Below are 16,348 nucleotides of genomic sequence, written 5' to 3' on the forward strand. Positions count from 1 at the left end.
ATAAGTGTATTGTTGGGTTTTAGCATTACGTTTCTATCTACTAAGATAATATGTAAGTAAGGTAAGTAAGTTGAACTTAACTAATTGGAGAGGAGATTTAATGAGGCTAATTAATGGTATTCTTTTGTCACACAATTATTTATTACTAACTACACAAAAAAATGTGTATAAAATCGAGGTTTCTCATTCTGCTGCAGTGAGTTTGATCTAATTGTGGACTTACCTAAAAAAATGTAACATTTTTTGAATTTCTAAATCACTAATTTGTTAAACTCAGCCACTACACTATGAACGAGACTTTATTCTTCTAAATCTAACAAAATACAGGGAGAAACCATCTCCTTTCCATGGCGAACCGAAAGTTGTAGTTTAAAAAAAAACCGGGTTACCCAAATCGAGTGTACCTGGATAGTCCGATTTCAGTTATTATTATTGACGAACAATGGAACCATGGTTTGACTGATATCAAATTTCATATCTCAGGTTCCATTTAATGAAGTATTTGTGTTGTCATATTTTATTTTTGGGTTACGCTGTATGACTGAAAATTAATCTGGAAAATAAGCAAGTGGTAGATAAAATGAAAATTGAGAAATCCGAAAATGTTTTCTGGAAACAATGTTTAAAATTTATTTGTTTTTATTTAAGCTCAGATTTAAATTTAATAAGGACTTCAACAACCGCTTTTGGGGAGTCCTACAATTCTTTTACTCTTGGTCTTTTGAATACACATTTTAAATTTGTGAAGATTTTTGACAATTTTGATCATTTTAATATCCTCACAGAATCAAACACGCACGATTTCACCATTCTAAAACATGTAAATGAAAATATAAAATTAATAGAATACGCCAAGATATTGTCAAATAATCATACACAGTAAAATAGTAATCAATCCGGGCTTATGGCACCATGCTATCAAGCAATAATCTTTGGTAGGCGTAACAATAATAAACGTTAAGAGATTTCGAGTTGGAAATTTTAGTTCCACAATAATACTGGTGAAAACGTGCACACGTGCTTACACAATGGTTGATTTACATGTCAGGGCGCACCCAACTTATACTTGTGGAGCTGTACTTTCGATTGTCTAATGGCGTCTACCTCGTAATGACTAATAAGTAAGTTCACGTCTTTGCCTAATAAGCAATCATTTATCTTTGAGATATAGTACTACGCATGTACATAAATTCAATTTTGAAATAATATTCTAAGAATGTTCTTCAGTGCCGTTCATTTTATCGTATTCCGACATCTTGAAATAACATACGTGGTTGTCCTGGAAATGCTAACACACCAGCGCCAATCAGCTGCTGGTTGTACGTAATGATATTACGTAACAGTGCGACGACTCATTACATAACACATTCTATCGTTATTTGCTTCATCCCTCGCACAGGTATAGAATAACAACTGTATCAGTAATGTTATGTCAATAGTTATATCTCGACATTTCATACGTTTGTTCCTACACGTACTACATGTAAAATTTATAGGTTCATAAAGCAGCTTGTAACACTCCACCATGTGTGTTTTAGATTTTTGGAATATGGTGAAGGTGAGGTATTTTTATTACTAAATACATAATTAATTACCGTTCTAACATTAAGTATTTCTGTAATTCCAAGTGTTGGATATTGTTAAAGATCTCAAAACTTTTATTAAAAAGTAAGCAACATAAAATAAACTAGGAGTAAACACTAGATGTCGAGCAGATTCAGACATCTTGGAAGCTACTACAGACAAAACTTGACGAATTGAAGATGTTACACAACCAAACACTTGAGCTGATGTTGGGTGACGCGTCTGAAAAGGATTTTGACGAGGAAATGTTTGGACGTGATACATTTGTAACAAAAACTGGATATATCTGTATTGTTTCACAACATTGAGATTCAACTACACTCTTTGGAAAGGCTGGGAATTACATCTAATAAATATTCAGCTGTGCTGTATCCGATGACTGAACCCTGTTTCACTCTAAATATACTCAAAGTATGGCAATATTTTTCTTTTTCCAGCGTAAATGAAATCAGTGAGAAAGACGAAGTAACTCTATAGTAGTGGTACGGCTTCAAAAGCTGATCAGTTCTCAGACAGGAAGAGCGGAATGGAAAAAGAATTTTCTTAGCATCGGAAGGGTGTCAATAAAATTCTGGTTTGGTTAAACATTGCAGATTAGACGGAGGGAGTCCACTTGAAAATTCCCATGTCACCAAGTGAACAGGACCCAAGCCAAGTGTTGTTACCAACTACTATTGATCTTATAAAAGGAGAAGGCAAAGTTTTAAAATAGAAAACAATTTTGACAGCGGATCACAAAGATCCTAAGTTGTGAAAGATACCACCAGGCAGGTAAAATACTGTTCCATATGTCATGAGAATTGTGCATCTTTGATAGCAGGGAAATATCTGAGAATCATGCCAGTTATCAAGTTTGCATTTACATCAAAGATTTTTTTTTTAATTTGAGGCTTTAGATCAGGATAATCTTTGCGGAAAAATATCATTAGCGATGTTGGGCCGATGGAGTTAAGAACCCATAAAATATCAGATGCCTAAGAGGAAGGTCTCGTGAACTGCTAAATGCAGCTGACAACCTAGATTTTTATATGCTGGTTCAAGCAAGTTTTCCAACTCATGTTGGATAGATATTAACGGGTAATGTGTCAACTTGACTAGGTTTTGCTTACTGTAGTCTGTGGTTGGTTCAATCTGGTGCACCAGAATGTAATTGAAAATTTTAACTGGAAAAATATAACGACTATCTGTCACAGTATATTAATAATTAATGAATGTTCTGACATTAAGTACTTCATTAATTCTAAGTGTTAAAAATTCAGCTATCCCGCGTTTGGATTGATCATCTGGTAGTGGCGAAAGCCGAAGCTGTTGTTAACGCCGCACACCTGATATATTCGAGTAAAGACAATGGTACTACTCAATGTGGGTGGCTACCTACTTAAAGTTAGACAAACAAAGAAAAGGGAGAAGTGTAGAAAACAGTCTCTTTTCACACAATTCAAAAAAAATGTACAACAAAATTGATATATTAATAAATAGAAGAAAGCGGTGTTCTATGAGTATTGTAAAACCCGAAGAAATGTCTTTAGGTAGAACTATATTCTTCTAGCTCGGAACTTACAATGTGCTGCTAATAAGACAATCAATAGATGAATGCTTGAAAACAAAAATTGGCCGGAAAATGTGGATATTTAATATGATAATCAAACAATATCTTCTTAATGTTGCATTTTTATCACTCTTTAATGAATAGTTTTTAAATTTCTCACAAAAAAATTTTTCCCTGATATCTGTGAAGTAGCCGGAATTATACAAATTTCGAAGCATTATTTTGTTGACTTCCAAAAAATTGGGCAACTTTATTCTTATTTTACCAACATTGTACCTCTTACCATTTACGAGATCTACATAATGAACACCCTTTGCTCGTTCACTCAAGGTTTACATGCGGTCAGCAATGTATACGTGCAGTTCGAACGAGCTCTACAGCGAACATAAACAACCGCATACGTTCGTTACTATTAAGGTTACAACGAACAAGCAAATACGTGCGAAGGTATACGTTCCGTTGCGTTTATTCGCTTTCAATTGTGTAGTGCATGCGCGGCTTTACTTGTACTTTAGTCTAGAGTCGGAATGAGGGGTTCAAATCAAAATTAAATATCTGTAAAAACGGTTGCCTCAAGTACAAATCTGGTAGTTCTACAAAAAAAATTCAATACTTATGAAATTTTATTAGCATTTTTTGAAGTATACACATTGACGTTACAAATATTTTTCGTGTTTATGACTTAGATTATTTTTTAGTATTTGGAAGGACTTTTTATCCCCGATTCCTGGATCTAGCACAAGATTATTTGTTTCTACACTAAAAAAGCCGAGTTTTATGAAAAATGTATGATTAGCCAAGAAAAAGTTTCCAATAGATTCATTTTTAAAAGTACCTTTCAAATTTGTGTTCGGAGTATTGTTTTTGTTAAAAAATATGAGGTCCTGATAAGTATATACGGGGCGGGCCAACGAAAACGAAACAAGGCCGATTTCTGATATTTATCGCTTGCAGAAAAAAATCGCTGGGATCCGTCGATTTTTATTTCGAGGGGGAAATCTTTTGCGCATATTCCTTCAACTTTGCCACTTCTAACCTCATGGAGAGGGGGGGGGGGTGATGAACCCCTTAAATCGTAAATGGAATTAGAGGTCAAGCAATACCTGATTTTAAAGGTCATCGAATTCTCTTTTCAACGCTTCGAAACTCCTTGAATTTTATGCAGTAGTTTTCTACAAAACCCGTTTTTAATGTTAAACAAGCCAACATTGAAAACGTAATAATGCTTTTTCAATTCGTAACTTACTTTTTTATGATAATTTTGTGAGAAAATGTATTCTTTTTGAGCACAGATTTAAGTTTTTAATACTAGTAACCTTACAAGGGGGGAATAATTCAATCCATTTATATTCAATATTTACCTACAGTTTTACTTACTTACTCTCTAGTTTCACAAATGTTCAAAATATTACCCTCTTGCTTCTATACAGAAATAGAGGTTTTATTCAAAACGATTTCGAACGTTCTGAAGCATTTCAGGTGTAATATTCCAACATTCATCAATGATTCGTTCACGTAAACCATTTGGAGATTCTGGTTAAGTTTTATAAATTTTATTCTTTAACTCATCCCATAGGAAAAATCTAGCAGTCTTAAATCTAGCGACCTTATAGACTACTCCATTGGTCTTCTTCGGCCAATCCATCTACCAGAAAATTTCATTTAAATACTGACGAACAGCAATGGCACAATGAAGAGGTGCCCCATTTTGTTGAAATGTCAACTCATTCTCATTGTAACGGTCATTACGTCCAAGAATTTGTTAGTACGGGATCGACAGTGTCTTAACAATTGCAAATATATCTCTCCTATTAGATTTTATGGTAGAAAAAAGGGCCAACAACACAATCGCCACAAATTACAGCCCAGACATTAATTTTCTGAAGATGTTGAGTGTGAACTTCACCGAATAAACGTGGATTTTCATCACATCAATACCGACAGTTATGACGATTAACGGTCCTTTTCGTCAGCGTTACTTTCGTTTATTAACCGATTTTTTATAAACGTGTTTTGTCGAAAATTACTGCATAAAATTCAAAGAACTTGAAAGCGTTAAAAAAAGAATTCGATAACCTTTAAAATAAGATATCACTTGACCCCTAATCCCATTTAAGATTTAAGGAGTACATTATATCCCCCCAAGAGGGTGGAAGTGGCAAGACTGAAAATATGCGCAAAAGATTTCCCCCTGAAAGTAAAAATTAACGAATTCCAGCGATTTTTTCCCGCAAACGATAAATATAAAAAATCGACCTTGTTTCATTTTCATTGGCCTACCCTGTATATCCTTACATGTAGGCGGAAGAATTACTGAAATCCTAGATTCACGAATACCAATTTTCCTAACAAAACAATCATTATACGTAATCAATACATCGGTAGGTAAGTACTAAAAACAGATGGTTTAAAGGAAGGTAGTTTGAAAAAAATTTAAGGTTCCACAGATATAGGATAACTTAGGAGGTTACACAAAAAGCAGAGGAATTCGAGGATTTATTGACCGTTTAGAACCAGCCTATTGAACCATGTTTACTGTACCAGATCAGTTCCCACGCTAGCTGAGAGGTAGTGGCTCTTACAGAATTGCATAAGTGATTTTTTATTGCTAATGTACGAGTACTTCGCGTCTAAGCGAAGAATTCGATGTTTATAAATCATGCCCGTAATCATAAGTTTTCATAATAACTTCGTGTATTGTTTACATCACATCACAATTCAAAACAAATTGTTAAAATAACTGCACCATACATGATAGTGCATATCTGATATGGCGAAATTCGTCATCTTTATAAAGCAATACCTACCTATGGAATTTTAAAACCATAATTAATTCCATTGAGATCTTCCTAAAATACCTGGTATTGTTTGCAGATACGCAAACCGGAAAACTGTTGGGTTGGGTCTGGTGAGGCTGACTAATGACTAATGGGAATTGTAAATATTCCACATAATCCACACTGAAAGTTAACACAATTGAGACTTAATTATTATTATTATTAAACCAAAGTTTAAAGCCAATTTGGTACATATGTATTATTTGTTTACCTGTCGTTGTTCTTGCACATACCATTTTTCCACGGCCAGACATTTAACCGCTACCGTCTGTATAGTAATCTGATATCCGCCCAACGAAAAAATACAAAAGACAGGAAGTCAGGTCCGTATTGAAAATTTTTGTTCTTGGGCTATATGTATAGAGGAGTCTGTTTTTAAAAGCATACTGGGTAATCACAAGAGTGTTCGACATACGTCTTGCCGGTTCAAAAATTACCAAAATATCAAGGTACTTACCTGTATTCTACTGATATTCGGTTTGGTACATTTTTAGAATGTTCCCATTTAGGATTTGGCGGGTATGCTTTATAATTTTGAAATGAAGTATGCCATTTTCCTGCTTGAACGGAATAGTTCTTATAGCTCCACATTTTCTACATTTCTTAAAGGTATGCACAGTTGACCAGCTGCCAGGAAATTATGCCCTATTAGTTTTTCTCACCTTAGATAAAAATCGAAATTGATGGAAGTTCAAGTGGATAAGTGTGTAATTTTTTGGAAATGATTTTTCGATTATTGGAAACTTTCGATGAAGTATAAGAAAAAAACGTAAAATCATAGTTGTAGTACCTTATATAGTACTATGCGTACCATAAACGCTTACTAATTTATTAACAAACCTTGTTGGGAATCATTAAAAAAACTCAAACTTTAAGTTTGGTTAAACTGTAAGTACATTTTTTTACTAACATGCGGTAAAGTGTTTTTATCGCACAGTTTGCGTATTGAAAGTACTTAACATTATCTGTTAAATAGTTTTATCGCATATGTTTAGAATTCGTGAAAGTGTCAGTATCAAACTCTTTGTGGGCATTTGACTTTGACATGCGTGCGGTAAAACTTTTTACCACATGGTAATATCTAATTACAGTTACAGAAGGCAATAAAGTTAACACACATATGCATTCATACGAAAAATATTGTGACTATCACATGCAAAAGTATCTTTACCGAACTTGATTTTTAACGGAATTTCGCTTTGCGACATTCAGGTAACTACTATCAATGTGCGGTAAAGTACTATTTTTCGCACTTGTTGAGTGAATACCAAATGAGTTTTTCAAAAAAACTTTCAATTCCAAATTTAGCGTTCCTCTAATAAACTATTTTCTGTATTTAATTATCCTGCATATTTTATAATCCCCATATCCTGTAGTACACGTACAAGTGTCTTGTTCGATTTTTAACCGAACTCAGCTTTGCGTTATTTAATCGACAGTAATCAGCATGCCATAAAGACACTTTCGCTTGGGCTACCATATTTTTCCTACTATTCCATGTATGTTAACTTTATTGTCTTCTGTAAGTTCAATCAAATATTAGAATCCGATGTATTATTTACGCCCGCACGCATGGTATTAGTACATACAATAGATACATACAAATTTCATAAAGCAGCTTATTGTCACACCTGTCCATGTTTGTGAAACGAGGAGCGTAACAACGAATTTTGATTGGACGTGTGCGACAAGGAGCCTTATGAATCGTGGATTCTGCATTATTTTTTACGTATAAAAGTATCGTAAGTTTGTTTACATCTTAACTTCCATGGCAGAAACGATGAATTTACGACCAACGGGCGTAGTTATATTTTTACGACCCGTTGATTACAGCAACAAGCTGTAAAGCGAAAATAAGACCTATTAATTTTTTAACTGTCTTTAATCAAATAATTAGGCATAATATTATTCTACTTACACGTAGAAGATTTAAAAAATATCATTTGTGCCTAAAATGTAGGTACTATGAGCCGAAAGAGGGATTACGCCAACACCAAATTTCAAAGCTTTAGCCGCGGACCTAGTCTTCTTTCGACTCTTTAGACGTAAATAATTGTTCTTTTAAGTTGTATATATATAATATTAATGATAAATTAGAATGTCAATGAAAAATGTAAAGGTTAAAGCAGCTGACAAACGACAGCAAGCGCTATTAAATGCAAACGTCAAATATAACAAATTATTTACTTCGCTAATATGGGTCTTAAAGGTTAGTAAGAATAATATTGCCTAATAACGTGTTAATGTTATAGAGTTACGATATTAAAATATTTCAGTATTCCCCGTTTCTGCGACTTTTTTTCTATTGAAGTTGAACAACTATAATAAAAGCTCCAAAACAATTATAAATTTGAAGTATTTAGAATTTTAAGATTATCAAAAGTTACGTTGACAGCGCTGCGAAAAAATAGTTTACATTTTTAAACGTTATTTTGTTAAATTTTTCATTTAAATTGTATGCATCAGTTGTAGCCAATACAACAGACTAGAAAGTAACCATATAGCAGTAAAATAATGTAAATTATTATCAAACTACTAGCAGTGTGTTAAAGTAGCTGTAACCATTCTGCATTAGAAAAAATTTGTTACTGCATAGCCATTTTAGTGCATGCTTATAAGAAAAATAACATAAAATACTTGTCATAAAGCAATATTGGCGCACGCACCCACTGCCAATTTTTTTTTGTGCTCTGCTGTTGTGTCTTAAAATGATGCACTGAATTCTGCTATAATGTATCGGCATGTCATTAAATAACACCTTACACGGTGTGTCTCAAATTAATTTTCCGTATTTTAAGATCTCGGAAACCATAGGAGTTAGGATGCCGGTTAAATAGGGAAAGATCTAACTTTGGTACAATTGATATTAACGTAATGATGAAAACGGAGCGCATCTATCTGCTCAGGTTTTTGAAAACCATCATAAGACTTTTATTGTAGAAGATGTGATTGATGATGATTATTATTTTAGAAGACTGTGAAGATAAAATTTCAAAACAATATTTATGTTTTCTGGAAACACTATTAATTTATACTTTTCTTATGGCGACCTTGGCGATATTAGATTTTGTCAAAGTCCCAACTTTGCTTCACATTGTTCAAACATGACTTTCTGCACTTATTAGTTAAGTAACTTTCACCTCCTATTCAAAAGTATAAAAAATTCAATGTGGCCACACCTTAAGAAAACGTAAATTGATGAGGCGTTCAAAAAAAATATATTGAGCGGCTTTGTATAGATCCTATAGTTTGTGAGATCCCAATACATGGAAAACGAATTTGGAACACCCTGCATAGCACAATGAAAACAATCCAGCCATACCAACATTATTTTGCGATGTACAAAATAAGACATCTTCAACAATAATCACATTTATATTTCTGTTGAGTAAAGGCCCTACGGAATTTGGCTCCACTATTGTGAGATTTTCCATAGTGATCTCGGTGAAACATGATTGTAAATTCCAAACTAAAAAAGAAGAATAAAACAAACACAAGGGGTTTCAAGGTATCTAATAAAAAGACTGCAAGTAAAAATTGAAAACGTGTCTTTCCGCTTCTACTTCCAGTCTATTTTTCCAAGAAAAAATCCGGCCCTGTAGATGCGAGCCACGCTCCAGCAACCCAAAGAATCGTAAAAATGTCTTTCATACCTTTACCTGGCTGTATCGACCAAACCTATTCGCTCACCTGTACCCTAAAGAAACTCTTTGGCCAGTTGGAAGTAAATATCGAGTAGCCTATAGTGATACTACCAGTACTGCCTAGCAACCGTATGCCAAAACTATTTTTCCCGGTACCTGTCCGTTACACCCACTTGTCTCGGCACTGGAAATGCACCGCTCTTTGGGCCTTAAGAATCAGTTCTTCGAGTGGTACCTCCAGTGGAATGCCCCGTTGCTGATGTACTTGGAATGCGGTTCAGTTTTGGTGTTAGTGTTTGTTTTCAATTATTTAAAGGGTTTTGGTTGAGAGAGATCTCATAAAAACTAAACATGGTTCTGGAAGTGTCGTTGGGCAGTAAAATGAGGATATTGAAATATTACTGGTAAGTATGAGAATTTACGCAATAATTGGCACTAAAAATAAAGAAACGGCAAATAATTCTAAGTGTGGTAATGATGCATGCTAAATCTTTTCCGCAACGTAACGTAAAACGGGTTTATAAAATGTTATCATAGTCATACAAATATCTAATTATCAAACGTAATTTAGTATAGACATTCCCACAGCAGCTAATTATTCATCATCTGAACGTCAGATACCAGTTGGTATCTATCTAAAATATGAATGTAATAAAATTGCCATCGTGGATGGGACTCTGTTGCCGCATATTCATGAACGAATTTTTGCATAATTAGGTGGAGTTTAACCTTCAAGCTTTAACAATTTTATAATGAGATGTGACTGGGTGAAACAAACACATAATAGGGAAAACTGTGCTTAATTCATTTCGTCACTAATGATTTTGAATAAAATTGGTACGTAATGCGGTAGTCTAATGTAGCATTCCAGCGGTACCAGTCGATACCGTCTTTAAATCTGTGTTATCTCTTCCGGTCAAGAAAGTTAAAAGTGCTATTAGCTTATATTGCAGCCAGGGCTGGCTGTCCCGACTTAAGGGTCTAGACTAGAATTTTAAGTGGAGACGTGTCAGTTTGGATATTGAGCAGACACACAAAACGACTTTGAGGGATGATAGTACCTGTTTTTGTTCTTGAGATTTCTTGGAAGGTTGTTATGTTCTCAAATTACTCGCATAGAGGATATAATTTACTTTCTAATGTATGGTTTCCAGAAGACGTAAGAAGTGAAATAAAAAGTTAAAAGATCTAAGACATGAAATTGGCATTTTTACACATGACCAGAATGAAGAACCTTTCTGAGTCATCGTGCAGAAATGAAGCACTCATTTAGTAAATTATTTGTTTTATTTACGTTGTTGTGATATGAACACTTTGTTGGTCATCAAGAAATGGAAAATAAAGAGCAGCTAAAGCAACCAGGTAATCAGGACTAGATATTATATTTCAAGAATTGGAAGATAGAAAAGGAATAGGCAATTTAGTGAATTCAGAAGGTTCATGAATGATATATCTTATAGTATGGGGTGAGAAAATTTTGTATTAGGTCCTCATCGTTAGGACCTTTTAAATGGCGATAATTACAATTTTAGTAAAATGAGAAAAGATTTGCGTTATTTGGTGTTCCTTTGCAGCGTACATTAAAATATCTAGGGTGGTTTTAAAATTATTTGAAAAAATATTAAGTTGCGTTTTCTGTAATGTAAATGTGTAAGTCATTACTCAAGGATATTCTAGAAAGATAGCAAATACTACAAAAAATTAATGACATCATATATGCTTTTTTTCTTTTATTTACTTCGTAATAACGCCGCACACAAGTTGGAGTTGGTGGAGCGGTTGAATTACATTCAATTAAAATTAACCTAGGATAACTATCACCCTTTATTAAGGGCTCAGATGAAAACTCTTGTTAACACGTTCACTGCCGACGGTATATTTACTGTATTGCTCTTTAAGCCATACGATTTTTCAAATTTTAATCCCGGAATCCATTTTTGACATAATGTTATAAACACTATAACTACCTAAAATCTAGTAAAATTTTGAAAAAATAACAATTTAGAAACTAAGGATAATCAAATTTGTAACTCGGTCTTGGGGACTGAGTTGGCCTGAGCGATAACTTGTCTTTCGGTCCATTGGACCGGGTATTCAAATTTAAAACACAGTACTCTTGGTCTTATAGACCGATATGGCAGTGAACATGTTAATATTTCTGTGACAAGGCCGTCATCATCTTTAAAATATAGGAAAAAATTTTAGAAAAACGAAAAATAATAGAATTAAAGGGCATGGATTGTAAATATGTAAAATATGTGAAACATTCTGAAAATTCTTAGTTTCAAACTGAGAAAAAATTGTATGACATGGGTCATGTCATTATTCCAAAAGATCGATTTAAGGTAAGTGAAATTGGTGGGTGCTTATTGAGGTATTGAGGATACCTAATTCAAACTGTTTCTTTTAAAATCTCTAAAAAATGTTGGTGAATTCTATAAGTGGTATTTGTTAGTGTTTAGTTTCTTTTTATGTGTCCGAGGTTGACCTCTTGCTCCTGCTTGCCAGTGCTAACAAGCGTAGTTGTAAACAAATTGATAAATTGCTAGTAAATAAATTTTAGCAGTCTTGGAATTATTTCCGCAGTCATCTGTTCATTATTTTCTTAGTTTTCTTTACTGCGAGGAGCAACTTTTAGACCCACTTTTCTCAAAAATACGTAAAGATATCTGTCAGTAAGTACACCTTGATACCAAAAAAAAAAAATTAATTGTGATCTTCGAAAAATCTTCATTTAGTGTTAAGGTAGCCCTATCTAATAGATGTAGTTCCATACTTTTTCTTGCTTATAGTTTTTCCATAAATCAGTCGACGCAGTACTGGATGACCAACTCTGTATACATATTATGCTGACTTAATCTTACCGAAACTCCCAAAATCAAATCAAATGTACAACTGTGCTTTACTTGATTCAGGTCCCGCAAACGTTCAAGCAGCAGCCTGGTGCTAGAATCCGAACTTCAGGAACCAGTAAAGAAGCCGCCTGACGACCTGGATGACTCTTTGGACATGGTGATGGTGGTGTCTCACGGCGCAGACGATGGTCAACCCCATCGGGAGATGGCGGTGGATGTCCCCGAAAGCTTCGTGGCCAGGAACAAGACCCCGCCGAGGTATCCGCCTCCTAAGCCTACATTAACGGTATGTTGAATTTAGTTGTACGGTGTTGACTTGTCTGAGATCATCCATTCTTGCTGTTGTTTGTGCAAAACAAAACACATAACAATATACGTACCCTTCAAGATGGAGCTTTTTATTATTTGCATAGTTGTAGGGCATGAAATTTGAACCTTAATATATATTTTTGGCTCTCCCCGACATGTACAAATGGGAGACGGCTAGAGAAAAAAATAAGATTCCATGGCCTACAGCTTTAACAATAAAAAATGAATGGGATATATATATGAGTACACTGTGTCCAAAATAAGGAGAGCCAATATGGAGTGAAAACTTCGGAAATGACAGGATATCTCGTTTAATAGGATAAAAAAATTAGCGTCGTATAGAATATGGTTAAAAAAAGTGAATACATGAATGAAAATGTAATTGCTTTTCACTCAAAACTTTGAAAATCAGTAGAATAATTTTAGAGATGTTGAAAGTTTATAATTTTAAAGGTAGCAAAAAAATCAGTTCAATAATGTGGAAAAAAAATGAATTCAAAAAATATAGCTTACCACACAAAATATTGAAACTACATGAAAAAAAAACAAGGAAAGGGAAGTACGTCACTCATTAAAGTTTCATAATTATTAATTTTAAATTAAAAAAATCAGGTCCGTAGTGCCAAAAAGGGGTTAAAGGGGTGAATACGCCAAGGAAAAAATTATCATTTACCACTCAAAAATAATAGAAGTCTTGAAAAATGTAGTATCTATGTTAATGACATTAATAGCTTGTGAATACTAATTTGTAGCACTGCTATAAATCAGAATCGTATTGAGAAGAATATAATGAATAAACGCCCGTGTTTCTTGATATAAAACTACATTTTATCTTACTGAACTTGGAAAATTTGTGAAAGTTCTGAGAAACTAAATACCTAAGCCAAAACTATAACAAAAAGATGCGTAAATTCGGGCGCGTGACAGTTGGACGCGGACATTTTAACTTGCGATCAAAAAGAGCGCTTTGGACAAATGAACGCTGACCACGATAACACGCTTCACTAAAGAATGCGAACCATCATAGGACGCATGACAAATTACAAGACGTGTGTCATTTTGAATGTTTTCAGGTATGTAATACTGAAGTTGAACTACCTTGAATTAACTAGGGGCTCGGCCTATTTCTAAAATTCGATTCAAAAATATCTAAGTCTAGAGATAATTTGACGTCCAGTTTAAATGACATTTTGGCAGGTTCTCGTCCAAATAGCTTATTTGTTCATGTTGCGCGGCCCCATATCTCAAGAGTTCTTTTTTTGAGCGTTCAAATTTCGTCGACTTTTCGTAGTATGAACACTTTCGATACTGGTTTTCCAAACTATTGAAAGGTCATAATTTTGAGATTCAATTAGGGGCGAACCTACACGGAACACAATATCATCAAAATGTCAAAAAGAATGCTGTAAGTTAACAAAACAGAAATTGTGAAAAATTGTGGTATTTCCTAGAAATCAAATGGGTACGTCACTGGTTTCTTGAAAATTGAAATACCAAAGATATTAAATTGAATGTTGAACACTGTAAAAGTTCTCTGTAATTGGAAAAACAAGTCCTTTAATACAGTAAAAGCATGAGCAAACAGAATCATTTTTTTAAATGAGAAGGAGCGACATGAAAAAATCAAATAAGACATATTAATTTGGAAAATTACTGGATCTTAAAAAGCTACGATACTCCAAATGATTCAATCTACACTGTTTGTTGTAAAGGCTTTATATAATTAGAATAATTTTCCATCAAGTATAGTAAAAACAGAAGTGTACTCTTCACAGTTGTGAAATGAAAAACATAAAAAATTTGTGATGATTCGCCAAAAATTTTACGATTGATATCAACCAGTGTAAGGGTTTTATGCAATTTGAAAAACATGAATTTTTGAATCGAGAAAAAACACAGGCGTAGGTATTAAAATTTTTAAATAAAAACTAGTAACAGAAAATACATTTATTTGGCAAATATTTGAAGCTGAAGAGGCTATAATATACTAATAATTTAGTCTATACTAGCTACTGTAGACGTCCTCTTTAATTTGAAAAATCTTACATTTAATTACAGTAAAATCAATGGTGCACCAGATGCAATTTTAAGGTAATAAACTGCACCAAAAGAAGAATAAAATCACTGGGTTCTAAAACTTTTATCTACTACTTTCCAGAATCCGGGAAAAAATAAAAACGAATTTTAAAAAAATTCAAACTAACTCAGAAACCAAAAATAGTTTTCTAGTTCTTTTTATTCCATAAAACTACGCCTTTCAATAAGCACCTGTCTCCCATTTAAGCGAACGTGTATTTAGCACCGTTGATGAAGAAATACAATACACGCTGGACATCCTTATCCTGGACATAGTAAGTACATTCGCATTCTCAGCCATCTTGAAAGGTAGCAGAAAAGCCTTGATTTCAGTCGGGTCACAGTCAGTGTTGGTTTTGGAAGGGTATAGAAGCTTGATCCCTGGAATCAATTTAGGTGGGATACAACCGATTTTCTGGTGTAAATTTTGGGGGCGAAATGCAGGAACGAGCCATCGACGTTCCCGATAATTATATAGATCGCAAAGCCACGCCTCCTAAAATAATAGCCACGCCCTCTAAAAATAAAGTCGAGGTAAAACATTGGAACAGGGCGAAACCTAACAATCGTAGATGAGTTTGCAGCAGTAGAATATTTACTAACCCAAAGATGTAATACTGCTAACGTCCTAAACTTATCACACAAATAGCTAACCATAGTCGTAACACGTGTTCGAGGTGCTTTAGATTGTTTTGCTTTTTAATTTTTTAGCCCTGTATATGTATTTATTTTTTGTTTCATTCTCATTTAGACTGCCTTGAACGGTACAGCCGCCCTTACCCACCACAACCACCTAACTCCCTCGCAAGCCATTCCTCAAGTTCCCCCGAAACCGGTGCCGCCCCCTAGGGATCACTTGAAAATCGAGTCAGACGGTAGATTGGTGAATAAAGCGCCTGCGCCCCAGTTACCTGCTAGAACAATCAATAATAATATCACCCCTGTCAATAAGACGTCGATCATTACCGAGCCCACCCGAGAGCAGTTGGATAGCATTAAGAAATATCAGGTTAGTTTTATTTTGTTTTATTTAAATTGGTTTTGGGTACGCCTATGTTTAAACTACATATTTGTTTGCCAACTTATGAGGTTACCTACCGAAGGAATGTGGAAGTTAAATAGTCGAAAACATAAACCGGAGGTAGATGCGCTGTGTTTGTTCAAGTAATGTTGATTTTTTAACCAGGCTAATTAACACGACTGTATTTCAGTTTTGTATGTTCCTTGCTTTTGATCGCATGGAATTTCAACTTTCACTAAATACAGTAGAACTGTTCAATATTTAACAAACGCTGCATTGCTGCTGCCAATAATAAATTATAAATATGCGGCGGGCGGCCACTGTGACTTCCGCGTCCGGTCTTTAGAAGGTTTTAAATAGGTTCGGTATCCGTGGAAATTAGGATTGTGAAATTCTCACAATCAGGTCTGCTTCATATAAATGCGATTCACAAATGGTATATGCGGATTTCGTAATTCATCAAATTAAAAATG

At 34.3% G+C, this 16,348-nt stretch overlaps 1 protein-coding gene across 3 annotated transcripts in view; it reads left to right on the forward strand.

Moving 5' to 3' along the window:
- Positions 1-16,348, forward strand: part of sdt (stardust) — a 60,506-nt gene that overhangs the window by 24,318 nt on the left and 19,840 nt on the right. Inside the window, exons 9-11 of one of the 3 annotated variants that reach the window (XM_066401985.1) lie at positions 12,530-12,755; positions 15,251-15,388; positions 15,606-15,863. In XM_066401985.1, coding sequence (XP_066258082.1) covers positions 12,530-12,755; positions 15,251-15,388; positions 15,606-15,863 — 622 coding nt within the window. The remainder of the gene's footprint in view (positions 1-12,529; positions 12,756-15,250; positions 15,389-15,605; positions 15,864-16,348) is intronic. The other 2 variants (XM_066401986.1, XM_066401987.1) reach the window with 2 other exon arrangements.

This window comes from Euwallacea similis, chromosome 24, assembly GCF_039881205.1.
Source record: "Euwallacea similis isolate ESF13 chromosome 24, ESF131.1, whole genome shotgun sequence".
Taxonomy (NCBI): domain Eukaryota; kingdom Metazoa; phylum Arthropoda; class Insecta; order Coleoptera; family Curculionidae; genus Euwallacea; species Euwallacea similis.